Source organism: Spermophilus citellus, assembly GCF_964194105.1.
Source record: "Spermophilus citellus genome assembly, chromosome: 5".
Taxonomy (NCBI): domain Eukaryota; kingdom Metazoa; phylum Chordata; class Mammalia; order Rodentia; family Sciuridae; genus Spermophilus; species Spermophilus citellus.
In genome coordinates, this window is record NC_138186.1 from 113,260,794 (window position 1) to 113,281,493 (window position 20,700).

General features: G+C 40.4%; 1 protein-coding gene across 2 annotated transcripts in view; it reads right to left on the reverse strand.

Annotated features, from left to right (window-relative positions):
• PREP (prolyl endopeptidase) overlaps positions 1 to 20,700 on the reverse strand; it is a 119,185-nt gene that overhangs the window by 35,254 nt on the left and 63,231 nt on the right. The window contains exons 8-10 of one of the 2 annotated variants that reach the window (XM_081294370.1): positions 11,687 to 11,998; positions 6,942 to 7,139; positions 1,771 to 1,874 (exon numbers count right to left, since the gene is read on the reverse strand). In XM_081294370.1, coding sequence (XP_081150496.1) covers positions 1,771 to 1,874; positions 6,942 to 7,139; positions 11,687 to 11,998 — 614 coding nt within the window. The remainder of the gene's footprint in view (positions 1 to 1,770; positions 1,875 to 6,941; positions 7,140 to 11,686; positions 11,999 to 20,700) is intronic. The other variant, XM_081294371.1, reaches the window with a different exon arrangement.

Here is a 20,700-nt window from a genome sequence, read left to right on the forward strand (position 1 = left end):
GGGCAGCCAAGAATGTTCTTGAGAGCAGAAGAGGGGACACCTACAGGGTGCTCCCAGGTTGTCCTTGGCAGTAATTGACAGGAGAGGTACATCTATTCTCGATGGGGACACACAGGCAAGGACTAGAATCAGGCCCTGACCAGGCCATATTTAAGAGCTGATAGGAAAGATCTGTACACATGGAGAAAAGGGACAACAGTAAAGAATGACACTCTAAAAGGGAACAGATTCGTAAAGTATAAGTAACCTGATAGGCCATGGTATACCAGACACCACACAGGCTGCAGGCCCTACAAGAAATCTTCCAGGCAATGGCTCACCTTGAAAATGAAACTAGTCAGAAGTAAGCAAAATGGATACAGAAAACTGTTAAGTCTGCTATTTCTTATTTCTGTTGAGTGAAACAGACCCTTACTACTCAGTGTGCCAGACCCTTACTATGCACTATCTCATATTAATCACAAAGGAATCCTAAAAACTAGGTAAATAGCTCTATTTCACTGTTGGAAAAAAAAAAAAAAAAACCCGTGGCACAAGGTTACATGAAGACTACAGGGCAGATCTCGGGCTTGCCAGGTGGGGCTTCTTGACCAAAGCCCAGTGCTTCTGATATTCAACACTATTTACACACAAAATTATTCTTAAAGGCCAAACATACTAAATATTTTAGGCTTCATCTAAACTGCAACACTGTAATCTGTGTTGCAGTCACTGTAAAATGCAGAAGCAGCCACAGAGAGCATGGTGGAGGCCACAGCTGCTCTCCAACAAAACAGGTGGCCAGTTTGCCAACTCTCAACATGGAACAGGGGGAAGGCACACCATAATCCTGATCGAAATCCAACACTCGACCTGTTTTTGTGAAAGCTTTGCTTATGACCTAGATCTAGTCCATCAACTGGACTATTTCTAGACAACTGAAGGATAATTTGCCAAACGACAATGTTCTGGTTTCATGAAAGGATCTTTGGAAGTGTCCAAGATGCTTAATCCAAGATCTGTCCCAATCTTCCTTCACAAGCAACATTCTGATTCCTAATCTGTGGTCTGCATGGCCCAGCCCCACAGGGTAAACACGGGGGGCACTACTGGTGACCTCTCACTGCTAAGGAACAGAGATGTTCTTCGTCATCAACCATACAGTGACTCAGTTTCTGGGAGACTCAGTACCCTTGGGGCACTAAAAAAAAAAAAAAAAAAAAAAAAAAAAAAAAAAAAACAAAGAAGAGATTCTTCACTTGAAAAGATGTTGAGAGAAGGAGCTTGTGGTAACACGACAACTAACTAGTTAATTTAGCCACTTAAATATGTTACTGAGTGCCTACTCTGTGCCAAGCAGAAATCTGTAGGAACTTCAGACTGAAAATACTGACTCGCAGCACCTGAGTGAACACTTTCCACGGAGCAAATCTTTCAAAGATCTGAGTGAGAACATTAACCATTTTCAAGTAAGTAGACAGACATAGACAAACGGTGTTGCTTTGATAGCTACTGCAATAAGAGCCCCGAGACAAAGAACTTGGCTTCTTGTCAATAGCAGCCACAAGAGCAGAACCCATAAGCTCTGAGAGGGGCAGGGACTATGCCAGGCTCACTGCTGAGTTTTCAGCATCTGGCTCAATGCCCGGAAACAGCAGGGGCTCCAAAGATATTTGTCGTCTATATTACTATGGATTACCTCTGTGGCTTCTGACAAAGTAGAGTGGGAACAGCCCAGCCCCCAAGTCACATCTCCCAACTCTCACAGTAATAAGATCAGAATCTCCATACCTGGATTGTCTGGTAATCAGAAGCATCGATTCCTTTCACAGTCACCTCTCGGAAAACTCTGGGCTCCAGTTCCTCTTTGGTAAGATCACAGTGATAAATGATGCCTGAAAGGAGAAGTCCTAGATTAGTCCACAAGATTCACCAACAGAGACAAGGGCAATGAGGGCCACAAAGCACAACTGTGTGCCAGGCAAGGCAAGACAGGAGAAGACTCAGGGTCCCAGTCAATCACTACTGAAACAGAAGGGTCACTGTTCCAGAAAGGGCTGACAACAGAGATTGGCACAAGGGGTGTCCTGTGAGAGTTCACCCTCCTCCTTACCCTTGAATGCCACCCCTCCTTCTATAACACTACCCTGAGCACACACCACAGAAGATTCTAATGCACTTTGCAAAACAAGAAAGGGTAAAACACCCAACTGTGGAAACTTAACATATTTTCTCCAAGCAGGTCACTTAAAAGTGCAAGACAAAAAAACCCCAGAAACTTCACCTGGGGTCTTCTGCTCAAAAGGCAATTGACAGAAAACTCCAATGACTTGCCCAAGATTAACAACCAGTCAGGAGTCTCTCAAAGAGTACCCTGAGGCTCCTGCTACTTGCCATTTAACTTATCCTGGGACACACATAGGGATAGCAGAGGGGGCCAAAGGTGATCATAGTCACTTTGGAACTGCTTTTTCAATTTTGATGATCTCAGTAGCAACACAAAGTGATTAATATACACCAAAAATTTCAGCTTATTTAACCACTAATTAAAATTGCATTTCCTGAATATAATGCTACTCTCTAACATTTAAGAACGAAATCAAAGAAACAATAAGTAAGATGAGTCATTAATGTCTGCAAACAATGGCACTGCTGTGGTTTAGGAAACAGAATTAGAGTGGCTGGTGTGAAAACAGTACTTTCCCACATAATGCTTTAAACATATGCTGTCAAGCATATGAAAAATTGATTTTGTGATCCCAGTACTTGCTGGAAAACTAGAAACCAAACGGTACTCCCCCGGGGCACATTTAAATTGACTGATCATGCATTAAAATGGCGACACACTCTTTCTTCCAACTCCTCTGTGTATGTACTTCACTAACAGCTAAGAAACAATACTCTGCCCCCCATTGGCAAGGAGTAATATATTTATATTCATTAACAGCATGACAGCTAGTCTATATCAATGTATTTCAATTCTCCTGCTTATAAACTATTTCAAGGTTACTAAAATTAGATGTCTGGTTAACACTGGCAGTAAGAAGACATATAACATGACTAAAGTATTGACTTTCTTAATTTAAGTCATATTTGGATTATGTCATTTGCAGGAAAATGGATGGAGCTTGGGAACATTACGTTAAGTGGAATTAGCCAAACTCACAAAGTCAAGGATATGTTTTCTCTCATATGTGGAAGCTAGAGAGGAAAAAAGGAAAAGAAAGGTGGTGGTAAAGGGAAATTGAGGGAAGATCAGTACAGTAGAGGAAAGAGACTGAGGGCAGGAGGAGAAGGAAAGGGGAAATATTGGGGAATGATATTGGCTAGATTCTATTGCTATACAGTGTGCATATACAAATATGCAACAACAAATCCCACTATTACGTACAATTATAATGCACCAATAAAAATATTTGGATATTCGTTAGAATACAGCTTTATATGTAACGTACCTCCAAGCACACTCTGCGCCGCAGGCTGATTAACTACATACACTGAACACTGTTCTTGACTGTATAAATGTAATCTGGAGAGCAAAAGGCTCTCTTCAGACACACTTTAATTTTCAAGAGCTTTTTGATCAGTACCTAGGACCCATCGCAAACACAAAAAGCACCTAAATCCTTGAAAGAAAGTCTCCAAACAAACAAAAAGAAGACAGAGTGCAGCCCACGCATGTGCCATTTGAGCACCTGATTCAGCTGCGACTTTCCACAAACTGTAGTTCAGAAAATGAACTTAGGAGCCAGAATTGTTGGCTCAGTGACCTCACCCAAGTCACCCAAGTACTAGAATGCAAATCCTTAATGAAGGATAAGGAATAGGAGATGGCACTCTTCATGCTTGTTTATCTAGAAAGGTTAAGATGTCAACTCCAACAGCTGCAGGAAGTAAACAAATAACAGGGGCTGATCATTATTCAAAGAAAGGGTGTCAAATACTGTTTCTATTCTGTGCAAGGGTACACAATGGGTCCTGGAGGAAGACTGGGTTAAACCTGAAGGAACCAGTCCTTAATACATTTTACTAAAGCTTTATATGTATCAATCCACCTGGGTTAGCCCAGGCTAGCCCACTGCACATCCACACCATAACTGAAGCACTGTGACCTGCTGATGCTGGTGTCCTATCTGATTTGGCTCTATGGGGGAAAAAACAAAGAAGATGGAGTTTGAAGGAAACATTGTAGAATCATGAAGAACAGAACCAGTTAGATGCTCTCTGGGCAACAAATGTCAAGGTTTAAGGCTGAAAGAGAAAATTGAATTATGGAATTTCCTTAGGGCCAGAAGTCATCTCTAGACTTGAGATGATTCCAGATGAAAACAGCACTTCAACAAGGCCATTCTGGCAGTGGGACGGAGGCAGGTAGATCAGCTGGCATGTCCCTAATATAATCTGAAATAATGGAAGGAGGGAGGCACTCTAGGGGAAGTGCACAAGAACCAGGGAGGGTCTTGAAAGCTGCTATGTGGAGGGAAGGCAAGGGAGGTCTGTAGACACCAGTTTATCCGATTATAGTTTGGGTTTAATGCTATTAAAAGAAAACAAGTCCCCTAAAAAGTTCCTGTCTTTCCCAAACAGCCTGTGAAGGCTTTTTAGATTTCATCCCTGCCTCCCAGAGCCATGCCTGTGGCACTCCTGTCCTGGATTATTAAAAGAGGCACAGCTCTCTGGAGCTAACCTTGGGCAACCCCCAGGGTTCCCCAAGCACAGAATTAATCAGTTCAACTGCTAAGAGGTTTGAGCTACAGAGAATCAGTGCATCATGCTACAAATTGCCCTGGCTGCCTGTTTTCTCCCAAGTGTGACTTAAGGTGCAAAAGTCACAAATGGCCTTGGCTCAGGATGCATCTTCTCCATGTACCTCCATGGGAAACAAGATTAGCTGGCATGCACCTGCCAGATGTACCTCATATTCACAGCGGGAAACTGGGGCTATACTTATTTGTGACCCTGAGGCTTTACTTATAATTCGTGTCTCTGCTGTTGACTGTAGTGAACGGCTAATCTTCAGAGGCCAGCAAGTGTGTGCATGACGTGTATATATACACACTGACAATTCTTCCTTTTCTGCGATAGATTTATCTGACTTTTTTTTCCTTTTCACCTTAGAAGGTCTGAGTCTGAAAGCCCCTTTCTCTGGTTTTCGATAACAAGTTGCATTTAAGAAGAAAAAGAGAGAAAGATGGAGGCAAAATGACGAAGAGACAAAGGAGACAAAACAAGCATTACAGTAACAAATTAAGGCTTGTTCGGAAGCTGCCTGGTGCTACAGAACCAGGAACACACTTCTCCTTCCAGACTTCACAGCCATAGTCAGGGGTAATATTTCTTTGCTTGCACAGAACCCATCATTTTATACTAGGACAATGAGCCCTTTCTTCCCCTAGGTTATGATGAGCTTGTCCCTGAATTAAATGGCCACATGGGGTCACTGAAGGAGTTTTATAGGCCTCTGGGGATGCTGGCTTTCATTAACAGCAGGTGAGTCACCCCCTCTCTCCTGGCCTGTGCTCTTCTTTGCTCTTTATTCATTTAAACCGTTCAAGATATGAGATTTTTCCAAAGTAAAATTTTGGGAACCAATATGAGTTTGAGGAGATAAATGTGGCCCCTGCAGCAGTGGGGTGAGTGTGGTCATCTGGAGAAAATGGATTCTTCCGTCTGCTCACTGGCTGCTGCTGCCCTCCAGGCTCCAGGGAGAAAAGGGAAGAGAGGGTGGGGGACACAGCCAGACAGGGAGTTCTGACTCCAGGCCTTGGGCATGGTTTCCACATGCCTGGGACTCTTTTCCCAGCCACCGCCCCCCCAATCTTCTGAAAGGTGTTTGGGAAAGCAAAGCCTGCCAGGTCTACTCTCAGACCTACTTACAGAACATCATTCTCTTGGTTTTAATAACCCTGACAGCAACCTGTCACCACGATAAGATTTCTCATCCATTGCCAGCTCTGTGACTCAGAGGCTCAAAGGAAAAGTGGATGAGGCATTACTGTGATCTGGCCAAATCCCAGAGGAGTACGGAGGTACTTGCACCTGCCGAACTCTCTCCTGCAACTGCCTAATATTCTAATGAACCAACGGCTGCAACAAAATCGGGTGGGACAAAAAGTGCCGAAGGAGCTCGACAAATAAATAAGGAAAGTGCAGACATTTTTCAGCCAGACTGCTTTTAAGACAGGATCTGCCTGGTCAGTTGTAAATTGCCAACTAAGCCAGACTCCTGGGGACAAATCACAGAATGTGTACAGCTGTGACTGTATACCAACAGTACAGTGGAGTGGTAGAGGAAAAAAAAAAAAACCAAAGCAGAATGAACGTGGCCAACTTTTTAAAAACTTGAAAAAGAAAATTCTTTTAGCCAGGTGTGGTGGTGCAGACCTGTAATTCCAGCTATTCAGGAGGCTGAGGTAGAGGATCATGAGTTGGAGGCCAGCCTAGGCAACTTATTGAGACCTTGTCTCAAAATAAAAAAATCTTACAAGTGTACTTCCTTTCCCACTAGAACCAAAATAACACACTTTTTTTTTTTCATAAGGTTAAGACTAGAAGCATATTTTAAATCAGTTTACCAACTGCCAGATTTAATAATGTTGGGGGGCTACAGGTATTATGTTTTATTTTTGTTACCTGCACTCTGTGTCCTTGTGGACTGGATAGACCAAAAGGCTGAACTGAGGGCGATACGTATTGGCACCAATTTTTAATCAACTTAGAACAATAGTTGTTCCCGTCCCCAGAAGAACAGACTCAGAATACAAGCTCTGTGAGGGTGCACTTTTAGGTGTTCACATTTTCCTTTGTTCTGAGCATCTATTTTTACTCTTTTATTCCCATTAAGTAATCTGCGCTACAACACAGCCTGTGTGATTTGCAATAACAGCATTGTATTTCCATTTACCAAAAGAAATCCCTTGTCTGATTTTTTTTCAAGTGACTAGTGGTGAAGAGACCCTCACCTGGAGATAAGAAGGAAGTGAACTGGTAGAAGATCTCAGTGTCCTTTTTCTGTCCGCTGTACCCCACGATGCTGCCGACCTCGAGCGGGAAGGTCTTGAGGAGAGCACCGGTGGTCAGGTCGTGCAGCTGCAGAATGTTCTTCACGTCGTGGAGATAGCACAGGACCAGGAAGTTGGACCTGACACAAGCTACCCATTCTGAAAAGGCACAGAGGGAGGAGAAAAATCCAATTACTTGAAAATAAGTGAAAGATTTATTAATTAATTGAACAGCACAGTTCTAGAGCTCTCCATGGTGCTACTGAAGCAAAGAGACATGCAAGAGTCATTTTATAATTGATTTTAACCATTCATCTAGTTTCAGCCGATTTCTCTAATAAGTGATTATAACGGATATGTTCAGAGGAAACAACATCCTCCACCTGGGGTCAGGGCTTGCGATGACAAACAACCCTGCTGCTATGGTTTGCATAAATGTCCCCCAAAGCTCATAGTGGAAGGTTTGGTCCCCAGTCTGTAGTGCTGTTAGGAGGTGGTGGAATTTGAGGTGGGGCCTAATGATAGGGACTCAGGTCCTTGGGGTGTGCCCTTGAAGGGGATACTGCACTGCCTCTCCTTCTCTTTTTGCTTCCTGACTACCATGATGTGAGCAACCTTCTCTCCATGAACTCCCACCATGATGTGCTATTTCATCACAGGCCAGAAGCAATAGGGTCAAGTGGCCATGGACTGAAACCTACTAAACTATTAGCCAAAACAAACGTTTCATCCTTATAAGCTGATTCTTTCAGGTATTATGTCATAGCAATGGAAAGCTGACTAGCATACCTTCCCACATATTTTGTATCCAACATCAAGCTGTGGGGTGAGGTAGAAAGAACAAAAACTGAATGGTGAGTCATGTTTGAAAGGGTTGATGATTTGACAAGAATGTATGAAGTCCTTGGTTTATATCAGATACCCAGACACTTACAAGTAGTAAAATGTAGACCAAAAGTAAGTGGTTTATTGAGGGCCCAAAGTAAGTAAATCCTTAAGCAGGGTTGAAGTCTATCTTAAGTACAGGTGTGTAGACATGGGGGTGGGGTGTCAGAGGGGTTAACAGGGAAAGGATACCTTTCTAGGGGACAAGGTGATGGAAATGCATGAGACTCAAGGAAAGAAAGGCAGAGTGGAGAGAGAGGAAAGAATGATGAATGAATGAATGAGCAGCTGGGAAGCTAGAAGGGAGGAAGACTAGTAAGCTGTTCAGTTCCGTGGTGGGTGGTGATGCTGGTGGAGGTATGATGGGGCATGTGGATGGCAGGTAGAGGGGAGTTCAGTCAGCTGTTACTGAGGAGCTACTGAACAGAACGGCAACATAAGTAAAGACAAATTCATAAAGGATGTGTCTTTTTATTTACTTTTTGTGACTTGATCTCCCTATGTTGCCTGAGCTGGTCTTTTTTTTTTTTTTTTTTTTAAACGGTACTGGAGATTGAATCCAGGGGTATTCTACCACTGAGTTATACCCCCAGCCCTTTTTATGTTCAGACAAGGCCTCACTTAAGTTGCTGAGGCTGGCTTCAAACTTGTGATCCTCCTGCCTCTGCCTCTTGAGTTGCTGAGATTATAGTTGTGTACCATGATGTCCCTCTCCAAGGATGTAAGTATCTGACAGTTGAATGCAGAATGGAAGTCTACAGAAGGATGGAGGGTAGTGTGAACACTAGTACAACAAGACAGTCAGAATTCTGGGGATAAAGCCTTCACAGGGAAGTACAGAACTGAAAGGCACTAACTTCCCAAGAAGAATCATCAGGCCTTGCTGACTGCAGGGATGGGAGAGTGGGGTACAGAAATGACTTCTCCTCAACTCCCAGGATGGCAATGGGCATTGACAGTGCTCAGTGGACAGTGCTCCTGGGACGGGAGAGGTCAGCGAGGGGATGAGAAAAGGGGAAAATAGGACTGCAGGCACAGAGCTCAGCCTGGGGTAGGGCAGGCCATCCAGAGGGAGGGATGCTGTCACCTGGAAGTAGGCTAGGGCTGCAGGGAGCAGTTCAAACATGTTGAAAAGCCTTTCTTGGGTTTCATGGTGGGCTTCTTGACACTGTTTGCTTTCACAACCCAAGAAACCAGCAATTCACACTTAAAATGTTATCATTTACCCACATGAACATTCCCCAGAGGGAACTCTCAGCTCACCAGGGCTCCTAATCTGGGGTTGCTTGAAGAACCAAGGCAAACTTTTCCTCAAGTGAGGATATAAAGCAGTCTCACAACCCAAGGCAATTTGCTCATTCTCTAACAGGGCTTTCTTTTTAAGAGCACCTGAATCAAGCAATACATTTCACAAGTCTTAATGTTTTTTTTTTAAATATTTTTTTGGACTTTTATTTATTTGTACATGCTGTTGAGAATCGAACCCAGTGCCTCCCACATGCTAGGCAAGTGCTCTACCACTAAGCTACAACCCCAGCCCCACAAGGCTTAATGTTTTAAAGAGAGAAAAGTATGGGAAAAAACTGAAGTAAATCACAGCTGTCAAAGAAGAGTCAATCTGTGTTAACTATGAGTACATCAGAATTACAAAGCAGAGAATAAGAAAAGGACAAGGAGATTTGTAGACTGTCATTAATAAAAGCTCTGACTTTATAGCTGTACTTTATGACTCATCTCTAGTTTTTATTCTCGGTAGGGCATTCTGTGCTAATGATATATAGCAAATTCAACTGTGCTTCTCTTTTGAGTTGATGAGTTCTAGTGAATATTGAAGATTTCCCCTTTCCGGTCTAAAGAACTTATAACCTTTCAGAGGAAGGTTAAAAAAAAAAATCACCCCTCCCAACTCCAACAATTAATTTGCATTTCACTAGATCAACCAATGAGAGAGGATGCCACCTTAAGGCAGTTAAAAATCCCCTTTTAAGCTTTAGGTGGCAGAAATTCAGATGCCTTAGGAAATATTTACAACATCCAAGATGGCTTGCGCTATAGGAATCACTATTCCAACCTGATTTGCACCTACAAAGCACCAGGGTACTTACATGGAGACTTATATCACCCTAGTCTATCTGACCCCACCAACGCAAGCGTCAATGCACCTGGAGCCAAGTGCAGTCTGGCTCTCAGGGAGCTCTGGCTATGGGCTGGCTGTGACTATACTTATGGGAATATTCCTGCCTCAGTGTGGAAAAAGCCATGGGCCTTTCAGAGTGACTGACTTATTCCAGGACTCATGGGACCCTAATCCAAATACAAAAATGGGTCAGAGTGTAAATAAGGTTTTCAGGAGATAGATGAGATGATTTGCTGAGAGCGAGCACTTGCCACACGTCTTCCTTCCCACTGGGGAAAGAGTGGCAGGATTACTCCCTTCTACTGACCCCAGCCTGAGAGAGAGAAAGTACTGGTGCCTCACTGAAACCAGCGAAATGATGGGGACATGAACTGGAAATCTAGAAGGCAGAAGAGCTGGCTAACAATAGAAGAAGAGCCTGGGATGGTCTGCAGCCTTGGGGTTGCACATGGGGACTTTGTAGAAACAAGCAGGCAATGGTTGTTTTGGGTCCTCTCTAATAAAACTGGCTGCAGGGTTGTGAGATCTCAGTGCAAGAGGGTGGCAGGGTATGGTCAGATACCCAGGGCTGAGGAGAAGCTCAGGCAAACTAATGCTTCCTCCAGAACCAAGAGAATTGTGGAAACAAGGGCCCAGCAGTAAGTGCCCACAGGAAAAGGTGACCCTGAGAGTCAGCTGTAATCATCTGCTGTTCACTCCAAGCAATGGCAAAACTAAATACCTGCCAGGCACAGAGAACACATCACCGTCAGCCAGTTAGAAAGAGTCCCTTTTGAGTCCAGGACACGAACCTAGACCTGCCTGACTTCAACACTCTACTTTTGTTCACGAAAGCCAAACAGCAGGACTACTTGTTCTGACACAGAGCATTATGCAGGCTGGGTATGTGTTTTCCGAATTATAGAACATACACTTTTGCATTTCAGAATGGTCCTCGTATTCTCATTTGGTCCATCAGTAGAAGTTCACATGCAACAAATAAGCTGTGTTGGCCTAAGAATACTTAACTCCCCTTTGTATTTTTTTTCAAAAAAAAAAAAAAAAAAAAAAAAAAAAAAGCTCCCAAGTTAGTCAATCTTCTAACCAAATTAAGCTTTCATGCAATAAATAATTTATAGAACAGCATATCATTTTGGAAAAATCAGAGAAAATGAATAAAAGGGGATTGAAAGGCACTGTGGGACACAACTAATATAGAAGGGAGGTTCTCAAGAGGTTAATGTGGTTCAGTACACAAAACAGTAATTACAATGGTTTTCAATTAAATCTGACAATAGTCTATTTTCTAATAAGAGGGCTGTAAACCCATCTGCAGATCAACAACAGGTATAATGCAAACAGCAGAAGATTATTCAAAAGCTTAAAGCCCAGGGTTGTGAACCTAAACAGTTCAAGAAATTAAATGTTGGTGATTATCATCAGACAATAAGAAAACAAAGAAAACTGCTATTTAAAAAAAGTAACACTTCTTTATGATTTTTACTCTGCATTTCCACATGATCTCATAGTAAGCTACCAAGGTGTCACACAGCAAGGATTTGGATGTACTATTCAGATAATTTATTCCTGATTAGAGGTCAAAGGTTCTTTACCTTGTAACCAGTCACCAGAGAATGAGATGCACCAACCTGTTAGTGTTCTCACCAAAAACAAAGCACGAATTTCAAGTGGCTTGTGATCTTACCCAAGACATCTTTCTCGTGCTCGGGAACAAGCACTTTCCACTTAGACTCGTCAGGATCCGTGAAGTCAATGTTGATCAGGCGATAGTTGGGAGAATGGCGATTCGTCTTGAATGTGAACACTGTCCCCTCGTTAGTGACATAGTCATATTCTCCTTCAAAGTTGTCGATTAGTTTCACCCACTTAAGGATTCCTGGTGAAGAACAAAACACTCCCATCACCATCCCAATGTCAAACAATGATGTAGGTTTGTATATGGAGGGGGGATGTTTTCTATCTTCAGAACACGAGGCAGAGATGATATCTGGAAGTTCTAAGGCACGAGAAAGAGGAAAGGGGCCCCTGAATAGGCTAGCGGTGAGGGGAGAGAAAGAACCTCCCCTACCCCAATCCACTGGGAAGACATTGATTTCAAAATGTATCTGACATAAACAATCAGAGAATTTCTCAAAAATTTTATAAACAAGAAAGTTCTTTGACTTTAAACTATTGAAAGGCCAAGATAGATTTGAGGTATCTCTAATCGCCTTTCAATTTCACAGTGAAATTGCTACTTTAACTTGGATAGTTCAATTACATTCCTTGTGTCTTTCTTGAGTACTTTACATTCATGATCTCATTCACATCCACAGCATATCTTTATATAATATGTTGTTTAATAAAACTTGTTAGGGAAAATACAATTTTACCATAGAGAGTTCTGTGTCACACATGTTACAGTTAAAACCCCAGCTTTTGGGCTGGGACTTGAGCTCACTAGTAGAGCACTTAGCTAGGACTCACAAGGCCCTACGTTCAAATCCCCAGAATCACTAAACAACCCAGTCCTCTCAATATTTAGCTGTGTGTCTTTGAGTCATCTTTTTATCCCCTACTAAGACTCATTTCTTTTCAACTGTCAACTAGAAATACTAATGGAATGTGAAAATTATAACCATGACTACTAGTACTTAACTCCATAGTAAAATGCAAATTATTTCTAAGTAAGAGATTGGAACTGAGTCTAAGAAAGACCAGTAGTTTAAAAAATAAAATAAAATACCCCCCCCAATAAAACACTATAGCTTTTCTACATTCTAGCAATAAGCAATTAGAAAATGGGGGTGAGTATACCTCATTTACAACAGAAGCAAATATAAAACACCTAGGAATGCATTTAACAAGAAATGTTAAGTCTATATAAAAAAAAATCTCTAAAATTTTTCTAAGAAAACTTAAAAATTAAAAAAAAAGAACACTTATAACTAGAAATGTATACCATATTCCTAAATGGAAAGACCCAACATTTCAAAGGTGCAGATAGTTTCAGAGGAAATGTATAAATTTAAATTCTAATCAAAATCCAGATGAGATTTATAGGGAATCTGACATCATCATTCTAAATTTCTTCTGGGAGAACATACAGAAGGAAAATTATTACATTTTTGTTCATAAAAGGAGGAAACTCTTACACCCTGATATTCCAATCAAGTCCTTCACATCCAGTAGGAAACCATCCTCCTGACTTTGAGAATTTCTCACTTTTCTTTGTACCTTTTCTGTCGTCATTTGCATCCATAAACACCAGAGCTTTGCCTCATTTTTGAACTTTATATAGAATGAAATCATAATTCATATTCTTTAGCATCTGACTTCTTTCACTTGACATTATGTTTATGAGATTATTCATCTTTTGGTTATTGCTATTAACTGTTGGCTAAATCTTACTGGGCTTAAAAAACACTTGGTATTAATTCAGTCTTTTTAAATTTATTGAGAAAAGCTCTGTGACCTAATTTTTTTAAAAATTGTTTTTTAAGTGTTCTGTGTACAACTGCAAAGAAGGTTTGTTCTGTGATAACTGGATATGATTTGCTAAATATGCCTCTTGGATCATTTGTTAATTATAGTGTTCAAATCTTCCAAGTATTTGCTGATTTCTTTTTGGCCATTTGTTCTGTCATAGCTTATTTTAAAAAATGCCCCTCTGCAATGATCAAGAATGTGAACAACAATAAATACAGGCAAGGTTGTGGTGAGAAAGTAAACTTGTACATTTTTGGTGGGACTATAGACTAGTACAACCACTCTGGAAAGCAGTTTGGATTCCTCAGAATACTAGGGACGGAACCACCATATGAACCAGTTATCCCACTCCTTGGTATTTTCCCCAAAGATCTAAAATTGGTATACTCCAGCAATACAGCCACCTCAATGTCTATAGCAGGACAATTCACAATAGCTGAATTATGGAATCAACCGAGATGCCCATTAATAGATGAATGGATTAAGAAATTGTGATATTGTATGCATGTGTGTATACATATATATACAATGGAGTTTTACTCATTCATAAAAAAAAAAAAAGAATGAAATTACGGCATTTGCTGGTAAATGGATGGAAATGGAAAACATCATGCTAAGTGAAATTAGCCAAACTTAGAAACTCAAAGGTTGAAATGTTTTCTGTCATATGCAGAAGCTAGAGTAAAATAAAGGAAAGGGGGAGGGAAGGATAGGATATATATAGAAAGAATCAAATATAAATTAATAGATGAACAAAAGGAAGTCAAATAGAGTACAGGAAGGAGAATGGAAAAGAGGAGGGAGAATGGAGGGGAAAGTGGGAAATCATGAACTGAAATCTGTTTCCTTGCAGGTATGAGTTTGTCGGGATGAACCCAAATATATAACTATAAATTTCTAACAAAAAAGAAAAAAGAAAAAAGAAAATGCCCTTCTGCAACTGTGGGTTTGTCTTCTTATAACTGTATGTCTATTCATCTCTGCTCCCTACATTTTGAAATTATGCTGCTAGATATACACAGAAATATTATACTTAAATAAAACTGAATTGAACCTTTTATGATTATCAAGTTTTATCTCTACTTAGATATGTTTGCTTTGATATGAAGATAACTACATCACTCTCATGGCACTACCTGAGACCAATTATTATTCACTTTCTCTTTTGCTTTGTTAAGTGCTCAAACATTTTTTGGGATGGGGGTGGGTGGGGAGCTTTTCTAGTTGTCCTCTGCAGACTGGTTGGTCCCAATGTTTAGTTTATCATGTCTGAAAGGAGTTTGTTCTTATTCATGACTAATAACATGTTTTTCCATCCTTGGTGGGCAACATTCTAGGTACTTTTTAATATTTACATTCTATTTCACTAAATCTCTCTTTAGCTATGTTTAATCTCTTCTGTTCAGTCTTCTTGATATCTTGTTTCTTGTTCTGATTCCAAGCTTACTTCTTGTTTATTTTACAGCAGCATTATACTGTTTATTTTTTAAAAAGTATATTTAACATATTTATTTTATACTGAGAATCTGATAATTCCAGTCTGGTGCTCCTGGTAATTCTATCTCTTGTGGTGAATGTCTTTGTCTGATTTAGGCTTTTAAATATGAACTGCTGATTTCCCTTGAAACTCTTATCTGTGGGAATTCTTAGAGGCCTGGGCTGAAGTGGCACTCTTCCAGAGAAGATCTGTATTTGCCTCAGCTTGCCTCTTGGAATGCAGCCAACCCGGGAGCACGTTAAATTTAATTCTTGGCTTGAAGACTTGGGGACCTCACAGGCACCATCAGTTTGACTAACTTGCACACAACTGCTCTCATGGTTTAGGAGGAAAATTCACATTTGGTCTTCCCTCATCTGTCCTTAGGGCCAAGGTGAAGACAGGCAAGTTTCCTTACTATACCCTGCACACTCCTGCCCTGACACTGCAGGTTTATTTATCAACCACCTTCATGCTGACGGCGCCTCTCATTAGAATCTCAACCATGGAGAAACATGGGCCGAATTTCCCATCCAGCTGGCCCCAGCAGAACCACTGGGACAATCCACCTTCCATCCTAAATTCCCTGCTTTCATTCTGGTTTTGGTCTCTATGGTTTCCTTTATTTTGTGCGAAAGTAGCAATGCATTTGGAAACATACTTTATAGACATTTTACATCATTTCAACTATTTCCACTGGGAGATTATTCAGAATATTGAATCTGCCCAATTACCAGAAACAGTTTTTAAATCAATTTTCATAAACGGCTAAACTTTGCATGTGAGTTACAATTGTATTTTTTTTTTCAAACTACTAACCTCAAAAGACTACTCAGCAGGTGATCCACTCAAAGGTAAATTAAATTTTAGTTCACACACAACAAGGCTTTAACAATAAACTCCATACCTTAAAAGAACAATAACATAAAACAGGATCAAGCCATGCAAAGATTTAAGATAATCAGAAAGGCTCATTTGTTTATAATAAGGATGATGAAACATAATTTTATCAACCATGACATTTGTAGACACAAAATCTTAGTTCAGTGAAATGTCAGATTCCTGAAATATTTTCCTGACAATAAAGCATTTCTTGATGTGAAACCCGTATTTCACTTACTAACCATCTAATGGTTTCTGCCTAAAATGGTCTTGCAGCCAGTGGTATTTAGTGTATACTAAATACCACAAGTATGCACCAGAGGCAAAATCAGGTAGAAATTTCATTCAGGACTGCTGAATACACAGATGCCTCTGAAGATGTGGCACAGGTATTTAAGTAATCAAGTTCCAATGAACACCAAGACTTCACTCTGGTCATTTTCTGTTACCAAATTCTGAAGCAGTAACTCAATTATAAATTCATACTGTGAGTCAAAAGCTCATTCAGAATAAGCAAGCCATAAAATCTGATATACAGTCCAAAATGTAGGCCCTCACGGGGCAGGAAGTTTTTTTAAAAAGCTCATGAAATCCTTTTGCTCTTTGAAATACCGCCTCTGGGTTTTGATAAAGAAATAATTGATGAGAAAAGGTATTTCAATGGGACAATGAGACTCATTCATTTTTGCTACACAAGGGAGAACCATGTTGTTTTAAATGGAAAACAGAAAAATTGCTTTGAAACAAACAGTCATGGCTTAGCTTTGTAATCCTTTCCCTTTTTGCCCATTTTCTCTGAAGTTGTTTTGTCTGTAAGTGTCACTATTCACTCTGAAGCCAAAAGAATTAAATTTCTGAACCTCTCCACATTAAAGTTAAACTTGCTTTTTATAAAGCTGCTTCTTGGTGGGGACTGATTTGTTTACCGAGTGATTAGCTTAAAACAAATCCTCTTAGGCTTTTCCTAGAGCAAAGACATATTTTCATTCCTTTCTTTGAAAATCATCAAGGAGATTAACTGCTTTTCATAGAAAATGATGAAGTTCTCTTAATAGTACTTTAGTGCTTTTTATACTTTATAACAACTATATAGGCTTGACACATCACAATACAACAAACTCAAGGTGTGTGGGGACTGAGGGGCAAGAGGCTGCTGTCCTCTGGCCGGAAGGTCCTCCTTTGTCCTGCTCTGACACACAGTAATGATTAGAACCCAGGCTGGGGCCCACACTGGCCTGGATCCGAATCTTTAAATGGCACTGGGAAAGCTAGTTGGGCTCACAGCTTGGTTTTCTGGGGAGAGTAACCCGTGCTCCTCACAGTTTGCTGAGACTGAATGGATTATCAACACACATAGCTCAGAACCTGGCACACAGGGAATGTTCCATGCAAATAGGTACCATTATTCCAGATAACCACAGTATTCTTCAAGTGACAGAAGTAAATGGAATGTGATGGTTCTAAAGAGAAGGATTTACTGAGAGTAAACTTTTAAAATCTAATCTAGAAAAAGTCTTTATAATTTAAAAAATAAGTAATAATGTCACTGGGCATTGTGTTGCATGCCTGTAATCCCAGTGGCTCAGGAGACTGAGGCACTAGGTAAGTCAGTGAGACCCTGTCTCTAAATTAAGTAAAAAAAAAAAAAAAAAAGGGCGCGGGTGGGGGCGGGCAGCCTGGGGATGTGGCTCAGTGGCCTAGTGCCCCCGAGTTGAGTTCAATCCCAGTACCTGCCCCACAAAAGCATTAATGTTATCATTAGTATTTTTCTCTTTTATATCAAATTTCATATTTTAATTCTTATTTTCATGCAGTCTTTTGGTGTTCTAATTCTTTTTTTTCCTGCATCTGCATCCCCACTCAGGAAGCCGTGACGTTTTCTACCAGCTCCCTGACTTCTCACAGGAGTCCTCTTCCCCTATTGGCCTGGCTTTTAACATTCAGATGACATGCTAAGCTTAGAACAGCTCATTTGCTTACAACTTCTTGAAGGTATATCTCCTGTTTCCCACTCTACTCCCAAAGGATGCCCACCCCACGGGACATGAACTACAGGGTCAATATCATCTCCACTACCTAAAAACAGGAGCTCACCCCCCTGTATTAGCCAGTGATGACAAATACTGAATTTTCTTTTATGGTTACATGCTACCATTTAGTGTAGATGAATTTTTGCAGGAGAGAGTTAATTTTCTTTATTGACATGAAAGGATTAAAATAAAGCCATGGAAAGTACCAATCAATATGAAGTGATCAAATGTGCAGCAAAAAAGGAAAAATCAGAGAGACAGGTGAGTGAAAGTCTGGATGCAGTATAGGGTGTACTTATAGAAACCAGGCAGCAGCAGCAACCCCCTTCCTTCCCAAGTCACTTCATTAATGCTGTGATGGGAGCAGAGACCACTTCAGGCCTGTTGAAGAAGTGTGTCGAGTTAATAGCAAGAAGGACCTCAGATTTATTCAGTTCTCTTCACCTAACAATTGCCTCTTACGGATTCTATTCAAAACCTGGGTCATAATTTCAAATCGATTCAACACAGAGACAAATGGACAGCTTCTATTTTGCTGCTGATTATCCTATAAAGTAGGATATAAAGTAATTGAATAAAGTAACTGCAAAAAAAAAAAAGAAAGAAACAAAGAGAAAAGGAAAACTACAAGAAAGAAAACAGAGAGGGAGTTTAGAGATGTCCTGCCTCTGAGCCTGGGGCTGCAGATAGAGTCACAGCACCTCTGACAATCCCCAGAATCCGGCACTGACAAGTTCCATGCTACTGTCCATAGGGCAGGAGCCCTGGAAGGACAGGGACCATGGCTGCTATCATCTCCGGTGCCCAACAGGAGGGCATCCAAACACGTCTGCTCCCTAACAACATAAAACACAGTTCCAGATCTTAGACTAATCTTGCCTATAGTTGTCTATAATTAAAGACAACAAATGGAACCAATTTTAAATTTTAAAAGAATTAGTAGTATCTTCTACTTTTCTAATACAAATACTTAGAAACTTATGCCTAATTTGAATATATTCATATACTTATAAATATATTTATATTTTAAAGTATAAGTTCACTTAAATTTTCATGTAAACTTTTAAATGTTCATATATTTGGGAGATAAGAGATAGCTCTGAGGCCTGATATTTAAATGTAAGGTAGAAAATATGTGGAAATTAATTCTAAATTTAGTTTAAGTATATGAAGCAATTTTACATATTCAAAATAGGATTATTTATAGCAACCTCAGGAAACAAAGTATGTGTGTTTTTTTCCCAAAATAAATGATTTAATTTAGAAAAGTAGAGAAAAATATAACTAAAAAAATCAAGACAGATATCATTTTCTTGCAAGGTTGGGGATGATTACTTTCCACTCATCTGCAGGCATCAATCATATTAAGAATCAGAAGAGTCAAGATTCAGCTGACTTTTTTTCCTGAATAATAATAATAATAATAATAGCCTGGTATCCTTAGTTATATCTTGATACTTCTTCACTTTTGATTTTAAACAAACAACAGAAAAATAAAAAGCAGAAAATATGCTCATACAAAACATAGGACCGAAACACGGTCTGCAACACACCATTCTCTCAGGGTTTAGAAAGGGCAAAAAAAACAAAAAATGCTCACAAGTAAATTAATTAACAGGTATAAAGGAGGATGGCTCATAAAGCAGCCATCTGGACACAAAGATCACTAAGGGACAAGCTGGTGCACACCTACCACTAGGCACTGGGGTCTCCACAGAGAACAAGACAGATTTGGTCCCTGGGCCCATGAGGTGCACAGATCTACACACCAAATGATTTTGAGCACAGTGGGGGAGAGGAAAGGGCAACACATAGAGAAAAGTGTCTACCAAAACCACAAGGGCACCTAGGAACCTCAGAGGCAGACACCTTGCATCCCAAAGCAGAATGAGGCCACTGCAAACAAGCTTCTATGTTAGCCAGTGGAGAAGAAGGGAATGTTCTTTGTAGAGCGCCTGCTGTCAACCGTTTCGAAGAGTTAAAAACATACATAAACCTCTAAGCCCCAGATAATAAGCTTAATATCACTTCTCCGGAGCGGTGCACATACGGTGGGCCACGGGAAGCACCTGTTCAGACCAGGCAAGGAAAAGGAGCAACTGCAGCTACTAACTATGCAACCAATGTCTTCAGATTATCCTGAGGTAAAGCACTGCAAACAGCAGAAGTAAAGTTCTCCCAAGAGAGGCAAAGGACAACAGGAAACCTGCCCTCTTCATAAGGCAGCTAGTAGGATGGACAGCATGGGAGAGAACAGCAATTCAAACTTATATGACAAAATGATTCTAGTTTTATGAGACCCCAAGATTTGATGGATCCCTATAATAATGGAGCTTTGCTCTCTCTGTGCTTTTTCTATGACATTAAATTGCTCCTGGACACTTATTTTGTGCTTCTCATTTCAAAAGGCATCTGGGTAGAAGGTTTTCTTGAGACACAAAGGTATAAACATGTTAGGAAAGAGCCACCTATGCAGTTTTGTGGTGTATTAATAAAGAATTAATCTAGATGAAAAATGCTGATAATTTTCCCTGCCTTTAAGGGAAAAAAGATTAAAGTCAGAACAGAAAGACTCTAGGATTATCAAAAATGGTGCAGATTCAGTAATAAAAAGCAGAGGTTTCATGACATGGGGTTTAATTTTCATTCATCAGCTGCTCTTAACTAACTCATCTGACATTTGTGTTCATGAATTTAAGTTCAAGGCTAATTACCCTTTGCCTTCATTTAAAAAGGATAATAAAAATGGGGAGCAAGTAAGGAAATAGCAAGAGGGAGGTGGACACTCTCACAGCAGGGCACGTAACCCCTGAGCTGTCAATTTTCAACCTGTACCGTGAG